General features: G+C 38.9%; 1 protein-coding gene across 1 annotated transcript; it reads right to left on the minus strand.

Annotated features, from left to right (window-relative positions):
- Positions 1-3232: 3232 nt before the first annotated feature.
- On the minus strand, positions 3233-7806 carry LOC116127716 (MLO-like protein 8). The gene is made up of 15 exons (XM_031413354.1): positions 7766-7806; positions 7305-7362; positions 6986-7209; positions 6159-6275; positions 5992-6052; positions 5737-5825; positions 5522-5596; positions 5345-5433; positions 5185-5234; positions 5034-5074; positions 4780-4953; positions 4164-4199; positions 3972-4039; positions 3735-3795; positions 3233-3548 (listed from the first exon to the last, which is right to left on the minus strand). The coding sequence occupies exons 3-15, from the start codon at positions 7202-7204 to the stop codon at positions 3258-3260; spliced, it is 1371 nt and encodes a 456-aa protein (XP_031269214.1). The 5' UTR covers positions 7205-7209; positions 7305-7362; positions 7766-7806; the 3' UTR covers positions 3233-3257.
- Positions 7807-18637: the final 10831 nt, after the last annotated feature.

The following is an 18637-nucleotide window of genomic DNA, read 5'->3' on the forward strand; positions in this document are numbered from 1 at the left end:
AAATAATATTTTGGATTATCTTTTTTATTTTTTTAAATTTATATAGTTTAATTGTAAAATGTAATGGTATCACAGTTTATTAGTATTTATATACGGTTTCATTGATGAAACTTTAGCAGAAGAATGAATTATATTTTATACAAGACATGGAAATTTGAGAATAAGACTTTAGTATTTAATTTTCTTATATTTTATGTACCATAAAAAATAATAATAACAATGTGTCAAGTTGGACCTCTCTTTGCAATTGCCCTTTAAACTAAATAAAGGGTTGTTGCTGTGGCCAATGTTCCCTGCAAAATTTAAAAAAAATAATTAATTTTTAATTCTTTTGGGCCAACCCGTCGGGTTAGCGGGTTGCCATATAGCAACCCGACTCGTCTGGGGGTTGCATGTGCGTTGGGTTCAACCCGGCCTGCCTATAAAGCGGTCCGGGTTGAATCCTCTCTAATGCGGGCTGAGTTAGGGTTAACCCACCTAACCCGGCTCATTTGTTCCACCTTTACTGTAGAGTAAAAATAGAAATAAGAAGGTGGAATTTTTCCTTTTCTTCTGGCGTTTCTAGATTTACTCATAACTATCAATCGAATATGTTAGTTTAAACCTAAAGGGGTTGGTCTAGTGATCAAAGGGGTTTGTTTTATTCCTTGAGTTTTTGGATTTAAAATTTGGGACTATTTATCGTAATAATATTATGACTTATTTGATTATCTGGGCTTATAAGGTGTTTAATAAACCATAAAGATTAATTGAGGTATACACAAACTGATCCGAACACTCCAATTAAAAAAAAAAAAAAATTCTGTTAGTGTATCCTAACATAACATTAATATGAATGATTAAACATATACATTTTGTCTTTTTCTCTAACAAAATATGAAAGAACTGTAATAATTCATCTGGTCCATGGCTAACTCAAGTGGCCCTTTTACAGGCCCATGCGTTATTGGGTTTCTACTAATTGTTTGTTTTAGGCCGATTAACGGTGGGGGGCTTAAATAAAACTGAAAGTCTGGGGGGCTTATTGATACGGCGAAATTTCATAAAAACCATTTACCTCCCCATAAGTTTCATAAAATTCATGTAAACCCCTTTTGAACGAGAAAGAATCAACAACCTACTATACTCTCCACAAAACTTTAGAAAATCGTCACAATTTCCCTCCTCGTTTCTCAACTATGAACAACCGCCAAACCATCACTTCAAAATTTTAATATGCAACTGGTCTACTGGTGTCCGCTTCCACCTTCAGTCCTCACCTTTCAAGGGGGCTGTTCAAAGCCTTTTAATTTCCCGGTGTTGCGTTCCATGCCTTTTTTCCTCTCCACGAAATTTTTGCATGCAAAATTTTTCATGTTCAGGTGCTGTCGGAGAGCTCGCCAGAAATGAGGATGGGAAGCGCCGGCGTGTTGAGTGGAGGTCAGTGGAGAGAGAGTTAAACATGTGTTCTTTGTTTTCATTTCAAAATAGCACTCCTAGAAAAGTCCAAACCTAGTTTTCGTTTTCATTTGTCATTTATACACGTGCATGCATCATCCAAATCAAATTATATAAAAATAATTGATTGTAGAGCAAAGCATGGGGATGTGATTCCCATAACATGATCGCATTGTTCCACCTAATTTCTATAAAACAATTGGAAATGAGTTAACCAACGTGTAAGAAATATATAGTCAATGGTTTGGATGAAGGCAGACTGACTCCATGGTTGTAATTCAATCTGACAGACCAGCTAAATTTCTACTTCTTCTTCTTTGTTTAATCACTTTTTTTCTTCACAAATTTGTGTCTTTTCTTTTGGATATAATGTTTATAGATTATTACCTATCTATTTGCCTCCCTGGTAAGTAGTTGAGTTCTGGGCATTTAGCTTGCAGAACACAGATCGTTCTCAGCTCATCTAGAGAGTAATCTTTCCTTGATTTCTTAGTTTGTTTTTCCTTTCGTATCTCTATTCATTTCATACTTGGTTGCTGAAATCTTTGGCATATCTTTTGGCGTTTCTAGTGCATACGTTGGAGATTTGGTCGTTTACTTGTGTTCTTAGCTGAATAATCTGAGATTTTGGAGTTGGTGATAAGCGATTAGCTAGATCATTTCGCTATGACTAAAATTTTGCCATTGGCTTTAGTAGTTTTATACAATTTGTTTTCAAGTGGGGATGGTACAAATGTAGCTACAATTCCTACTGTTGTAAACGTTGGGGCTGTTTTCTCCTTCAATTCTACCATTGGCAGATTGGTAAAAGTTGCAATAGATGCTGCTGTGGAAGATGTGAATTCTAGCCCAAGTATCATCGGTGGAACTAAGCTGAAGCTAACGATGCAGGACACAAATTACAGCGGTTTTCCTGCCTTGCTTGAGGGTGAATCCTACCAATATATCGTTTTCTATTTTTATCTAATAAATTATTAGAATCATATATGGCTATATGAGCCACTGATTCTAATTTTTAACCTTTTTTTAATCATTTTCTACAGCTTTAGTGTTATTGGAGAAGGAAAATGTGGCGATCATAGGCCCTCAATTTTCAGTTACAGCTCATTTAGTTTCAAACATTGCCAATGAGCTTCATGTCCCTCTGTTATCATTTTCAGCAACAGATCCAGCGCTATCTCCACTTCAGTACCCCTTCTTTGTTAGGACAATACAGAGTGATCTCTTTCAGATGGCTGCTATAGCAGATATTGTTGACTACTATGGATGGAAAGATGTAACAGCTGTGTATGTTGATGATGATTATGGAAGAAACGGTATCACTGCACTAGGAGATGGGCTGGCTGAAAAACGTTCCTTAACCCCTAAAGGCAGCCGGCTTGAGATGACCAATGCACTGGTTACTGTGGCTTCAATGGAGTCTCGAGTCATTGTTCTTCATATTCATGATGCTGAGGGTCTAGAAGTTCTTGATGTAGCTCGACAACTTGGGATGATGGATTCTGAATATGTTTGGTGGAGCTGTCGGCTAGTTCCGATCGTGGTGTAAGCCGCTGTGACAGATTCTGGCTACCATCGATGGTGGTTGTTGGAATCTGGCAATATGAGTCGGTGGGGGTGTTTTTGTTAATTTTTAAACTTTTTTGGGATATTTATGAAATTAATAAATTTAAAGAGTCTAAAAGTAATTAATAGTAATATTTCTCAAATAATGTGCCAAACAATATTTGGGGAATAGGATTGGGAATATAGATAGAAATATGTAACCAAACGCACCCTATATTTATCCCTTCAAAGTTTGTACCAGTGCTGAAACTATATCATGGTTCATTCGCCAAAGCAGGGTTCACAAATGAGAAGTCACTTTCATTGCTGTTATCTTCCCCATGATAGTCATGGGTGTATGAGCGTATAGAGTGACCTGTTGTTTTGAAACGTTGTAGTCTGTGTTCTGCTTGAGAGTGCAGTGTTGAAATGCTTGGGTTTACAGTTTCCCCTAGCGTTCGAGTTGGGGACTTTCCTCCCTTCGGCTTCTTCACTGCCATGTGCCACTTCTTGAGGGCCTTGGACGTGTGTTCATCAAAGATTGATCTCTTCATGCGTGAACCCATCTACAAGTATTCACAGCAGGGATAATTTTATTTAGTTCAGTCATGCATAACTTGTAGAATAACAAACAGGAAAACAAATAATATGAAGCTCCAAAAATACTACTTGTTCTAACAAATTGGTCAAGGATTAATGTATTGCACACATCGTTGTTTTTATCCACATTTATAATTGAAAAATAAATGTACCTGCGTGACAAGGGCATACAGAGGAAGTGTGATGTAGCTGCATAGAACTAAGACCACAACCCTGCAAACCCAACAAATATTCAGCCATGAATTCATATTATGATACATTGCAAGAATGCTACACGGGTTATTGGATGGGTAAGTATTGACAATTAATGTCCTCATTGAACTAAAAAGTTTGTTGTTCAGCATTTGATTGAAAGTGTTCCTGTTACTGAGAAGACAAATATGGCTTACCCGAAAACAATTTGCAATATTGCAAGCTTGAAATTAGAATGGAAGCAAGAATACAATCCAAAAGAGTACTGCACACAAAGAAAAACTTCGTTATAATGTAATTGTGATATTTGCATTAATTACGAAAGTAGGAGAATCTGAGGAGGAGCAACTGTTATTTAATTGTTTAATTTGCATAGAAGGATTCTTTACCCATATCCAAAAGAAATATGTAATCTGGAAAGCATTCTGCAAGCACCCAAAAAGCACAAAAAGAGTTAGCTGGTCACTGGAACAGTTTTAAACTTTGCAAGTAAACAAGTACCAGTAGAAGTATCCACTGTGGTTGATTACCGCAGAGAGCGGTATCAGAATTAAATGGCCATAAGCTATTAAACTAAAGAGTCACAGAATTGACCTACAAATCAAGGATCGAGTCCCCTACAGAAAGATCTTTCGAAAGAAAATAGTATGGAAATTATAGACCGAGGATGAAGAATTGTTGTCTATTGACTCAAAATGAAATGTAGCACTAAGGCCGCATCAATTGAATGGATGCATTTAATAGTAAGGGTATCCAAACCAAATTAATTTCACTTTATGGATCTCTTACATAAGAAACAGATGGGATGAAGAGCAAAAGACAACCCCTTTGAATGTTCTTTAAGTTATAAAATGAAGCTTCCGTTTATCATAATCTACATACAGCATGCATAAAAGTCTACAGCAAGTAATTCAATTCAGTTCTTTGATCTTACTTTACTCCAATTTCACTCTAATCATATTTATTAAAGATCTTCTATCTGCGAAAGAGGAAGTCATTCAGTACCTGAAACAAAGCGAAGTGAATGAGATGAAGCACTAAATGAGGCCGACCAAACCAAAAGTATTTGTCTGAGCCCTGTACAAGTGGCATCCCTTGCACCACCGCATGTTTTTCTGTAATTTCAAGAGCCATCTTCGTCAAAATGGATTGAAGCTTCATTCCAATAGCTAAGATTATCTGCAACCAATTAATAGTATTCAGGATTTCAACTCTTCCAGTAAGTCAGGATGATAGGTTACAGAGAATAAATTTCTTACAATCACAGGGATTAAGGATGCCCAAAACAATGCTTGCCATCCTGAAAAGGAAAAGAAAAAAAAATGTTAATGAACTATATCAACTTCTAGTTCAATTCAAAGTGCAGAATCATTTAGTTCAAAAGGCATTTTCCAGGAGAAGATGACTCACCATTAACGTTTACAAGCAAGAAAAGCACAAATGATGCCCACAAGACAGGACTGCCAATAACAAAAAAAATAAAAAAAATGTAATTGATTAGGAAAGAGTGGTGCAAGAAAACTGCAGAACACGGCATGATAAGAAACACATTAAATAAAAAGAGGATTACCTTACTCCCATCACTACCTTGAAGTCGTCCTCTAATGATCGTTTAATATATTTTTGGAAGTTAAATTTGCTTCCAGGACCTAAATGAACCTATCATTAATACAGAATTGTTAGGGTAGAGCCACAGACTCAACTTTCCTAACTTTAGGAACTGTGAATTGTTTAACTGAAAACTCACATTGATGAATCCATTGCGCAACGTCAAGTAGTCAGACCTACTAACAGACATAAAAAATTGTCGAAAGAAGCATCCCTGCAATTGAGATAGAGATTTTAATATATATTGTATTGTAATGTCTTCTGAAGCCAAATTAAAAAAATTGCATTACTACTTGGGACTCATTAGAGCTTTACTAACTCTAGAAACAGAAGAAAGATGAACATGCGACTTACAATATAAAAGATGATAGGAAGCTTGGTCCAGAAACTGGTGTGTGCTCTTACAAAAGATGTCTGATAAGTAAGTCTGAATCTAGAAGGATCTGCGTATTAATACAGATCTGAATTAGCTTTAAAGATGAGCATAAATGCAGGGATTTAGATATAGCTATGGAAAATCATGTTCGAGGCTCAAACACTAAATTTCAAGCCACAATATTGACTAATGAAGAAAAAAGAAAAATATTCACTTTCTCATGGATAATATACCATTTGAGAACTCATAGTCATTGGTTGAAGTCTCTTGCTCCCATTTCTTCCAGCCGCGAATCTGTCCAACATAACTATTGGTCAGTAACTAAATCCAGTGGTTACCATAGGGAAAAGACATCATCATAATTGATTATCATGGCAAGGTTTTTTGAAAGATTTCATACCTTTAGCCTCCCAAGCAACATGGTAACAGCACTGTATAAGACATGAAAGACTGCTAAAAAGAATATGAGGATGTGTAATTGGTGCAATGCTTCTGTTGATATAAGCGGTTCATACCCCTGTAGACAGAAAACAGATCAGCTATTACTTGAATTTATGGATTTTGATTAGTACATAAAAGGTATCAACCATCAAAATTTAGGGGTTAAAAGTACAGCAGGTCTTGCATCTTAGTAGGACAATGTTTCCATGCAACATATAGGTTCAAATTGAATACCAGGAGATGAAGCTTGGTTCATATTGCATTATCCAGGAGTTAATTCATCACTCAAAACAAATTTATAGTTCTAACTTTGTATATATATGTTAAATTCTATATGACTACATGAGACATTCAACAAAAAGAATATGCATCTGGGATGTTTTAAGTCTTGTGATTTAATTAGAATCCCGAAACACACAGGTTAGATTTCATATGCACTAGCAATGAAAACATATCAAAAGATTGTTGAGGCATGAAAGATATGTAAGCGTAATAATTTTAATATTAAGTTTTCTTTGGCTTGTAGCACCAAGGTCACCCCCAGGCACCCACCCAACTCCTATAACCGGAAAAGAAAGTTTATCATTGGTCATGTTGGCAGTAAAACACTGCATTGAAGGTTGTCAACATAATATTTCAAACCACAAAAAGTCATGGCTCATACATTGCAAGAAAGTAAATACAATACATGCCAGTCACAACATAAATCTCCACTATACCATGTACCTGCTATCAATTTAGGAAAATGTAGAAAGGAACCATAATTTGAGCTTTATATGCACTTACCGACTTGCATGCAGGATTAGTTGTACTTGAAGAAGATAAGTATCTATGGTCAAACCACAAGAGTCGTCTACGATGTTCTGATTCGCTACTTGACTCTCCATCATTCACACTATCTGATACGCAAGGCAGCATAGTGGCTGCAACCTTGAAAGGGATACATATCTTGATAATGTACTCCCGCCCAAAAGTGAGTATGAGCGAAATGAATCCCAGAACCATCAACTCTGCAAAAATTACATATTAAATGTCAATTAAGCACCCAATTTTTGTGTCCACCCAAAAAACTACCAGAAGTATAGAAGAAAATTTGCCTTCTTACCAGATTTGACCTTCTCAAGGGCTTCAAACAAAGCCGCCTTGTGCTTCTCTGTAAGAACCTGAATTTGTATTCCAGTAAATTACCCACAGTCAATCAACCGGCCGAATACAACAACATTCTAAGATTAACAAACACATTTGAACTACATAGAATCTTACAAATTCTAGTATAACCTTGAAAAATCCAATCTTAAATCATGACTAAAGTGAGTAAAAACTCAGCACTAAGTGCAATATGAGGAATGAAAATCAAAGAACTTCAACACATAACATGTAAACCAGAAATTTAATGTTATTGTGCCTCAAAAAAGGGGGAAAAAAAGAGAGACCAACATAAACAATTAAGAAAACCGGAATGACAAGTTAACAAGATAATTAAAGGGTCAAGGCAGTTATAGAACAAACATGACGAAGCTCTTGGCAGATAAGAATTTCTAAAAGCATAAGAGTAAATGAACTTACAGTTCCAAGTTTGTGAAGATTTTTTTCCAAGAAAAGAAATGATGATGATAACAGCACCAAACAATAGCAACAGCCCATGTTGGTGTCTGACTAATCTGCCTCTCCGTGGAGGTGCTACTGCTTGAACCGATGTGCCATGGCTACATTACCACACACAGCAAAGAGAGAGAGAATAGCAGCAACATTTTGGAAGGTTTGATGTTGAATTCAATGAGCCCTAGGGAAAAAAAATCAGAAGGTATGTTTGATGTTTGTAATATACTCTTGGTATTAAATTAGAGATCATATTGAAAAGGGCGCGCATTAATGGGGGAATCTACAACTTTGGATGCAGTAGAAGAATGTTATGAGGAAACTGCCTCGGAGCTGTTTTAAGATCAATAAAACACGGTTGTGATTGTACTTGCATGCTAATCAACCATTTATGACGAATGGGAAATCTTCATTAGTAAAACTGATTAATTAAAGAAACTCATGCATTCAATGTCCCACTTGTTTACAATTTTATAGGTTGATTTGGTTCATATATTTGGCTAACTTTATAGGGCGGTTTGTTTTTTGGGGGGGAAGTTATTAAAAAGACATTTGAAGTTTACATTTAATTAAAAGGCTATCAAGTTTGAAATGTTAACTAAATAGTCATATTATTGATTACGGGTAATTAGTGCTTATTAGGATTAATGTAATTCTTTCAAAATTATCTAATTCCACAAACCCGAAATTGTTGCAAATAAACCAAAACCTTCTTCTTCCTCCGCCATTAACGCATCTACCTGCATCTTCTTCTCTTCTTCTTGGCGTCGTAACATTTCTTCTTCCTGCATCTTTTTTTCTCTTCCTGTACATCTTCTCTTCCTCATTCTCTATATCTTCTGTTCCTCCGCCATTAACACTTCTTCTTCCTCCACCATTAACATCTTCTCGGCAAAGATCTCCCTCCTCCTCCTCCTGACATTTCGCCTAAGCATGTGTATCTCTTTTACATTTTATATTTAGATTTACAAAGATTTATAATGGATGGGGTTTGGGTTATGATTTGATTTAGTTGTTTAGGTTGTTGGGCTGTGTTTGATGTAATGTAGTTGAAAGGAGTGAAATTTGTTGAATTTGTTCTGGGTATTTATTCGGGTATGATGGATCGATTGTAGGTGGAGATGACTGAAAATGTGTTCTGGGCAGTGGATCGCTTAAGCGATTGTGTATCGTAGCGGTAGGTCTGGTAATGCAGTAGATAGATCGCTTAAGCGATCAGGTATGTGGCATAAGATCCTAAGCGATCTGGTAAAGTCGTTGTATGGAGCAGATTGCTTAGCGTCAGTAATGGCATAAGATCGTAAGCGATCAGGTATTTAAGAGCTAAGCGATCAAGGGTATCGCTTAAGCGATCCAGTATAAATAACCATGATATCAAGCGATACATAGACCAAATATGCGAATGTGCCGATTCTTATAAACTATTGAAACCTTAGTACAGCATTTAAGAATATTGTTTTTTTGCATTACAGGTAGTTGGCTATTATTATACATGGAAAAGTTGTTTTGGGTGTGAATATTTGGTGAGGGGTGGAGGAGAAAGTAGGTGGAAGTGGATGGGAAGAGCAAGAAGTTACCAATTGCTGTGAGCACAGAGGTTGTTTTGATGAGTTGATTGATGAAATAATTAGAAGAGGTAATTTGAGTTGCTCGCGTAATGATATAGTTGTGAAGTATGTTTTAAGCAGAGCTCCTGAAAATATAAGGCCTCCTGTATTAAAGTCGGATGAAAGTGTGAACTTATTATGATTGAGTGGCCGATATGGTTCGAGGCGATTTTAAGGTGTTGTAGAAAAACCGTTGGAAGTTGGTTCAAGGAAGGGATAAACGAGGAGTAGGCGAGATTTGCCTGGTTGTAATTTGAATACGAGGCCATTGATTTGTTAGCTGAAAAATCAAGAGTAGACGGTGAATGGGTGGTGAGGAGGACTATAGAAGAGGTTGGTGATGGGGGGCAGAATGAAAATGTTGAGGAGGAGGACCCCGTAGATGTTCCCAGATGTAGAGATTCCTTTAAATACAATTATGCAGAAGGCGTAGATTGTGAGGAAGAGAACACTTGGTCGTTTATGCAGGTTCAAGGGGGCAATTGGAGGTAGTAGTGGATCACTCATGTCTTTACGGATGGATCGGACTTGCGCATAGGTATTATTTGACAACAAAGAGGAAGTGGTGAGGAAGCTAAAAATGTTGCTGTGAAAGGTAATTTTGAGTTCAACCAAAAGTCAAATTCATTGGCTGTGACGGTTGATGTCGTGACCGAAACTGCAAGTGGGGGTTTATTGTAGAAGGTTGGCGGAGTCGGAAAGTTTATTCTTAGCACATATACCCGTGAGCACACATGTGGTTGGGACATATTTCAGGTGAGCATCGACAAGCGTCTGCTGATGTTATTGGACAATTTGTCAAAGTCGGTTCGAAGGGAAAGGTCCATCTCTAAAGACATTCAGAGATGTGCGCACAGAGTTGGGATGTGCTGTTAGTTACTGGAAATGCTGGAAAGGTAGACAACATGCACAAGATTTTGTGAGGGGCACGCCGGAGCACGGTACGCCGTATTAGAAGCGTACCGTTATATGCTTGAGTGACAAACCAAGGTAGCAAGACGCTTTGAAGTGGGACGGAATATGATGTTTAAATATTTTTGTTGCTTATGGTGCTGCTATAAGGGGTTTTGTAAACATGAGAAAGGTGTTGGTGTTGATGGTTGCTTTCTAACGGGAAAGTATGGAGGTACATTGTTGGTGGCCACTGCACGGACAGCGAGAATCACACATATCCTGGTGCATGGTGTGGTTGACTCTGAGAATGACGAGTCGTGGACTTGGTTTTTTCAGCAGTTACGTAGATAGTGCCTGACAGTGACGAGTTGTGCATAATATCCGATAGGCACAACTCTATAAAGAAGGGGATTGCCACTATTACACGTCAAGACATCACGAATTCTGTATGAGGCACCTTGGTGAGAACATAAAACAAAAGTTTAAGTGTGCTGGCCTCCTTCAGACATACTACATGGCAGCAAAAGCTTATCGGGTTGATGAGTTCGAGGAACACTTCCAGCAAATCCGAATCAAGGATGTTAGAGTTGCTAAGTACTTGAGCATGATGTGGTTTCGAGAGATGGAGTAGAGCTTACTTTCTGGAAGAAGGTTTGATGTCATGAACACGAACATAGCTGAGTCCATAAATTCGAAGTTGTTAATAGAAAGAGAGTTTCCAATAGTTGCACTTTTTGATGCAATCCAAAGGACACTGTCACGGTGGTTCCATGAGCGTGTATGGAGTCAGATAATTTTACACAAACCCTTGTTCCGTCAGCTGAAAAAATATTGCGAGAACATATGGAACTGTCAAATGCACTGTTTGCCTATCCTCTTAATGCCAAGAGTTTATGTGCGCGGCTATGGTCCGGATGCCCTAGTTAACCTTGTTACAAAAACTTGCAGCTGTAAAGTGCTTGACATTCAACATTTACCTTGTCCTCATGCACTAGCAGCACTGAAACACCAACGGAAGCCGGATTTTGGTTCAAGAATTTACATGGAACTTTGCTCCCTTTCTATATGACAGATCACTACATGCTAGCATATTCAAAAACGATATATCCGGTGCCTCAGAAGAGCAGGGGTAGTGCTGCCAGAGGTGGTTGACATTATCCTCAGCCGCCATTGAAGAAGACACCAAAGGGGAGAAAAAAGGGTTAAGCGTATTCATCAGCCTTTGAGGTTCCCCGGAAGATGAATAAGTGCTCAATTTGCAAGCAACCTGGTCACAAGAGAAGCAGTTGCCAGAAGTAATTAGGGTCGATTCGAAGAAGGATGAAATTATTGATGTTTTAAATTTTATTGTTACCTTTAATAAAATATCTTTATATTGTGTATTCTTATTACATGGTCTAAATATTGTTGGTGATAGTTTGGAATTAGGTTGTCAAATTGAGGAAAAAGTATGGAATTAATACGTGTTGGTAATTTTAGTTTGTCAAAATTCAGGAGAAAAGATGCAAATGTATATATTGCCCACGATCGCTAAGCGACTAAGTGTATCGCTTAAGCGACAAAGTGTTTCGCGAGGATAGCAGCGATAAAGGGATCGCTTAAGCGATCGTGCAACTGGACTGATTGATTCTCACGGTGCATGATCGCTTAAGCGATCCACGATCGCTTAATCGACCAGGGGAAAAAGACAATATTCGCTTAAGCGATATCACTGATCGCTTAAGCGATCATGGACCTGGGCAGATTTGCTTCTGCCAATCAATGATCGTTAAGCGATCGATTGTATAGCTTACCGATTCTTTGCAATAGTTTTAAAATTTAACAGATACACCCACCTACCCACGGTGACAGATTCTTGCCACCGGAGCCGGAATCTGAACGGAAAGGGCGTTTCGATGCACAGTGGTCGGATCTGGCCGATAGGGCCTCTATATGGCCTTTTCCGGCCAGATCGACCACGGATGTTGCCGGAAAAGGCCCCACGATCCGCAGAACTGGCCGTAGACGAACGGAAAATTCTAGAGCTTGCCGTCTGTGACAGCCAAATATATGGCCGTCGTTGTCGGTCAACGATGGCCAACATTTGGCCGTCGTTGACCGTCAAAGTGGACATTCATTGAAAGTCCATGACGGAAGATGTGGCCTTTTCCGGCACATACGACGGTGGATATGGCCGGAAAAGGTCACAAATGGCCATTACCGGCCATTTCCGGTCGTTCGGTGCTGTCGGCGGTAGCAGAATCTGGGAAGTTGGGTGGGTGGGGGTGTTTTTGTTATTTTTGAACTTTTTCTGGTATTAATGAAATTATTCACTTAATGGGTCGAAAATTAATTAAAAATATACTAATATTTCCTAAATAATTAAGCAAACAAATATAAAAATATACTGAACGAATCGTAAACCCTATATGTTTGATATAAATGTAAACGGAACAAGTGCTCTGAACGAATCGTAAACCCTATAGGTTTCATACTGACGTGTAAAGGAACTATATGTTTGATATAAATGTAATAACGGAACAAGTGCTCTGAACGAATCGTAAACCCTATAGGTTTCATACTGACGTGTAAAGGAACTATATGTTGATATAAATGTAATAACGGAACAAGTGCTCGAACGAATCATAAACCCTTATAGGTTTCATACTGACGTGTAAAGGAACTATATGTTTGATATAAATTAATAACGGAACAAGTGCTCTGAACGAATCGTAAACCTATAGGTTTCATACTGAGTGTAAAGGAACTATATGTTTGATATAAATGTAATAACGGAACAAGTGCTGAACGAATCGTAAACCCTTATAGGTTTCATACTGACGTGTAAGGATCTATATGTTTGATATAAATGTAATAACGGAACAAGTGCTCTGAACGAATCGTAAACCCTATAGGTTCATACATGACGTGTAAAGGAACTATAGTTTGATATAAATGTAATAACGGGACAAGTGCTCTGAACGAATCGTAAACCTAAGTAGTTTATAATGACGTGTAAAGGAACTATATGTTTTATATAAATGTAATACGGAACAAGTGCTCTGAACGAATCGTAAACCTTAAGCGATCTTTTCCGAGGCAGAATGACATCTGCCAGGCTATGATCGCTTAAGCGACCTTTTGTATCGCTTAAGGATTATTACTAAAAGACCCATAATCGCTTAAGCGATTTATGACGCTTAAGCAATCTTTTCGAGGCAGAATGACATCTGCCCACTATGATCGCTTAAGCGACCTTTCGTATCGCTTAAGCGATTATTACTAAAGACGCATGATCGCATAAGCGATTTGTGACGCTTAAGCGATCTTTTCCGAGGCAGAATGACATCTGCCCAGACTATGATCGCTTAAGCGACCTTTCATCGCTTAAGCGATTATTACTAAAAGACGCATGATCGCTTAAGCGATTTATGATCGCTTAAGCGATCTTTTCCGAGGCAGAATGACATCTGCCAGACAATGATCGCTTAAGCGACCTTTCGTATCGCTTAAGCGATTATTACTAAAATACGAATGATCGCTTAAGCGACCTCTGGTATCGCTAAGCGATTATTACTAAAAGACACATGATCTTATATGGACAAACCATACATAGTAAATTGAAACTGCTGATGAATTATCTATATGGACAAACAAAAATATATCCCAAATATCAGATCTAATTCTTTACAATGATCACACATACATAGTAATTATTTATAATTTAGTTTTTGATGCTAAACAGTTTAGAATCCACAGTGAGGTATCAGGGCAGTCCATGCTTGAAAAGATGCCCACGACATCATTCTTCCCGATGCTTTCTGGCTCTGCACTAGCATCCAACAAATTCAGATGATATCTACAAGGGCGGCTAAATGGTGCCTCGGTTGACTTTCTGTGGAGATTGACCATTCCTTAGTGACCTGCAGTGTAAAACACCATAATATGAGAAAGGCATGAATTAGAAAATAGCCAAGCCAATGAGAACAAATTAAATAAGCAGTTCTGACACAAAGTACACATCAAAACACCATTGAAAATGAACATGTATATACACCCTTATTGATAATTATAAAAGGTATCACATAAACTCAACTCAAAAAACCCAAGTATGAACATCAACATCACATAAACTACACAATTCAGCGTCCAACTTTCATACCCTTTGATTGGGTTCTGGTCACTCAAAACGGACCATCTGCCATGGAAGCAGTGACAGCCCAGTGCTCCAGACATTCTCTCATTGTTTCGTCATTCAAGCTGTCCACGGGCTGTTGGTCATGTCGAACTGAAAAATTCAGGGCATATGCCCCACATTCAGCGCTACAATAGGAAGAAGACATTAGCATTATAATAAACTTATAGAACAATTGTATTATGTAAGTTAGTTTTAAAACAAATTTACCTTGACTCATTTATTGGGCAGGTAGAGCGCTGAATTCGCCACTTTCCGGTTAGTACCTGATCACCCAACTGCCCAAGCATCCCGCTGTCACGCAACAGCCGCGGGAAACAACTGGACAGTGGTCCAACTCGACCCCAACTGCTTGTCTCGACAAATGGTTGGGTTGCAGTCAAGGATCTTCAGACACCCCTCTCTAGATGCGCAGCGACTGCTATCCAGTGCATCTGTTTGACGAGGATGATGCCGTACATCTTTTAACAAAGGCCCAACCGTGGCCATATTTGGGCCGATCCCCCCTTACGTACTGCATAACCTCTATCAAACCGGAAATCATCAGGGATGCAATCCGACTGTGGTGCGGCCAATCGTTTTCGCTTCGGTCCTTTTGCTACAACACTAGCAATGGCATTTTTAATTAAAGACTTCTGAAACCATTGCCCGGGGATAATCCCTTGTCTACACTTTATATGGCCATCAATTCCCGATCCATTGTAATAGGCATAAAAGAGTTTTTTCTTTCCTCTTTGGCCTATACAAATCGACATTTGAGTCCAATTTCCCTTCCCCACTCCTCCCCCTTCCTCCAATTTTACATCCCCGCTTCCTTCGCCTCCCAACTCCCCCTCCTCCATTATCACGCCCCACTCCACCAACAACTCCTCAACCTCCTCCCTTTCTGGTTGTTCCATTTGTTTCTTCATTTTCTTCTTCTTTACCTGTGTCACTACCATGTAAGGCGATTTCACAAACTTGCTCTTTCGGCTCTTCTTTCAAGCCAGTTTGCACTTCAACCGCCTTTAATTCTCCACCAACTTCCTCCTCCATTGTACCAACTTCGCCCTCCATTGTAGCTACTCCCTCCCACTTATCCACTTTCTTCTCCACCTTTTCATTGTTTCTTCCCTCTTCTAAGCTTTGCATAAACGGCTGTTGTAAAACTCTCAAACAGGCCGTTTATGAGGTCAACAACCTCTATTCTCCCTAGACGTGTCTCGGCAAAGCGGTACTTGTTGTACCGGTTTGTGAGGCAACGAACCTCTTCCTCCCTCTTCTCCTCTCATCCTCGGCCCCCGAGCTTCATTATCCTCAGCACAATGACATTGTAAGCAATGGCCCTGCAACTGCCATCACATGCATGACCCCTTTAGGTCCGCATCAGGCGGTCTATCTGTTATCCCTTTCATCCTCCATTGCTCTGAAAGATGTGACATAGTCCTCTTCCGCTTCATCCCCAATAGGGGTCAAAAAGGGACGAACGACTCCCTGCAATAAGAAAATAAAATCAATCAGATTGAAGCAAAATAAAAAAGCAACTGCATATCAAAAGCTTAATCCTTCAATCTTACCCCAGCTGCTTGAATCTCATCTCTAATTGGCCATAATCCCAATGGTTACAGCTCTCGACATGCCACCACAACATCTAGGAAATTGCTGTTGCACATTCACATTGTTGCTCCTCCCCCCCGCCTTAGCGAAAACAGGGAGGCCTCGACATCCAAGCCTACATTGTAAAAAAACAGTCCATGTCATTATTCAAACACACATATTATAAAATATAACATAGAGCTATTAATATTTACCTGCATTGCCATGGGAAGCCAAACAAATTATACGTGCTTGGTTTAGCCTTCCCGCCCCATTCGGCATGCTTTAACGCCATGTCTGGTTTTTTCAGGCTTGATGGTTCGTCAAATGATATCCGTCCCCACGGAAGAATTAAAGAACTCCAAGTCGCTTACAAACAGCAACCAATCTTTCTCAATAGCTTTTGTTAGTCACCAGCCAATAGAATAGAATGTAAAACAATATCAAGCACACTTTTATCTTCTCTGCATCACTAAACCGAACTGAGATAGCCTCTTCTCTAAAACTTTTCCTGTAATAGACTTTGCCCCTTTCAAAACCTTTTTACAAAAGTTTATGGCTCCCGCACTTTCCTTACTGCGTTGCCTCCGCCTTAGTTGGCACTCCCGCATCCTAAGCCCGTCACCAAACTACTCCATCAGAACCAAACCGTAGTGGCTTTCCCTCACACACGAACCACATTTCCTTTTTTCTTGCCTTACTGAGTGCATCAACATGTAATGCACTCCCTGCCCCCAAAATGACTTTTTCCACTTTTTCCCATTCTTAAAAACTAACCGAAACAAGTGTCACCAAAATCTCTTTCACCGTGCCTCATTCTAGCTAAAATGGCCTTATTCTGTCAAAAACCTCCCAGCTGACCTCACCGTCACTCTTGCAGGGAAGTAGGGTACCTTCTCACTTATAGGTCAAACTCGTACTCTCTACAGCTTACGGTCCGCACAATCTGCACAATCGATATAAATAAAATGTCATCAACAAAAATAAACCAAAACCACTGTAGTCGCTTAAGCGATCTCGGATCGCTAAGAGATCTTTACTGTCTCATGCAAGATCGCTAAGCGATTTTAAATCGCTTAAGCGACCAAAAGTTAACTGAGAATCTCTTAATCTATGATTCTGCATAGACCTAAGATCGCTTAAGCGACCAAGGTAAACACTCATGATCTTTAAGTCTTTGCATCTTGTTAGCGTCTGGGCGAATAATCTCGCCCAGAATCGTCAGATCGCTTAAGCGATCATTTTTATCGCTTAAGCGATCCCTTTCTTCCTTGCGATCATGATTAAAACAGAATAATGCTTAAGTCGGATACAAATGATCGCCTTAAGAGAAAAATTACAAGCAACATTCCAACTAAGTAACCTATCTTCGCCGGCCTTCTCCTCGTCGCTGTGATCCTCCGGCGACTCCTCCTGCCCTGAATTATCGCCGGAATCCACCTCCTGGCCTGCATTCTCTCCAGAATCCTCCTTCGGCTGAATTCTCGCTGACTCTCGTCTTCGACCCCTTTGTGGTTCTTCACTCTGTTTTATGCCGCCGGCGTCTCCTCTACGTGTGGACCACCTTCAATGGTCAGATGATCCACCGGAGCAGCCATTGAACTGCTTGCGCCACCGGAATCTAGGATTCGAAGTGGCGTTGGGTTGTCGTCGTCATTGTGAGTGTCAGCCATGGTTTTGGATTGAATTTGGTGTGAAAATTTGTAGTTTGGATTGGAAATATGGGCTGTGTCGCCGGAAATCGCGCAGATTCCGTTTATAGTTGAAGAAATCGATTTTAGGGTTCAACATATCGATCGAAAATCGCGACTATATCGCCGAAAATCGCGACTGTATTCGGTTTAGGGTTCAAGAAATTGATTTAGCGTGCAAATCAATTGGTGTTGGATCGGAAAAAATCGCGTCTCCCTTTCGTTCAAGAAATCGCTTTTTCAACTGATGAATTTCGATTACGCGACGTGAATAGTTACTGGGCCTTGTTTTGCGAAATTTCAAAATTTGAAAACTTTCATTATTTCTGATTCGGCCCACATATGTTTTAATCTTTTCATTTTAACCCATTTTACGTGTTTAATTAATCCTAACTATGCCACGTCATCTTCTCTAAATTATAAAATATTTGATGAACAATTTCAAGGCCATTTTCTTAAATACATACTTGGGGGGACCGGGCAGCTAAATTTTCTCGTTTTTTTGGTGAGCTTGGAGAGAGAAAAGCAAGATGAGTCAACGTCCATTGTCCATACATACATAAATATACTATTAACAATTGAGTTGACTTATAGTTTGGACTTGCATAAAGTCACTATATTAAGTATTACTGATAACTTGTGTGATTACTGCGGAGTAAAAGTAAGAATAAGGTGGAATTTTTCCTTTTCTTATGGCATTCTAGAGTTACTCATAACTATCAATCAAATATGTTAGTTTAAACCTCAAGGGATTGGTCTAACGATAAAAGAAGTTTGTTTTATTAATTGAGTTTCTAGGTTTAAACTTTAGGACTACTTACTGTAATAATATTATAATTTATTTGGTCTTTTAAGTTTATAGAGTATTCAATAGACCTCAAAGATTAATTAAGGTAAG

The sequence above is a fragment of the Pistacia vera genome, unplaced genomic scaffold, assembly GCF_008641045.1.
Source record: "Pistacia vera cultivar Batoury unplaced genomic scaffold, PisVer_v2 Contig195, whole genome shotgun sequence".
Taxonomy (NCBI): domain Eukaryota; kingdom Viridiplantae; phylum Streptophyta; class Magnoliopsida; order Sapindales; family Anacardiaceae; genus Pistacia; species Pistacia vera.

What these genes read in the sequence shown, in the direction of transcription:
- LOC116127716 (XM_031413354.1), bottom strand. Translation starts at nt 7,204, where the DNA reads ATGGTTCTGGGATTCATTTCGCTCATACTCACTTTTGGGCGGGAGTAC. An exon ending in TGACTATGAGTTCTCAAATG is followed by an intron (nt 5,826 to 5,991) that starts GTATATTATCCA and finishes ATTAATACGCAG; the next exon opens with ATCCTTCTAGATTCAGACTT. An exon ending in AAGGTAGTGATGGGAGTAAG is followed by an intron (nt 5,235 to 5,344) that starts GTAATCCTCTTT and finishes TGTTATTGGCAG; the next exon opens with TCCTGTCTTGTGGGCATCAT.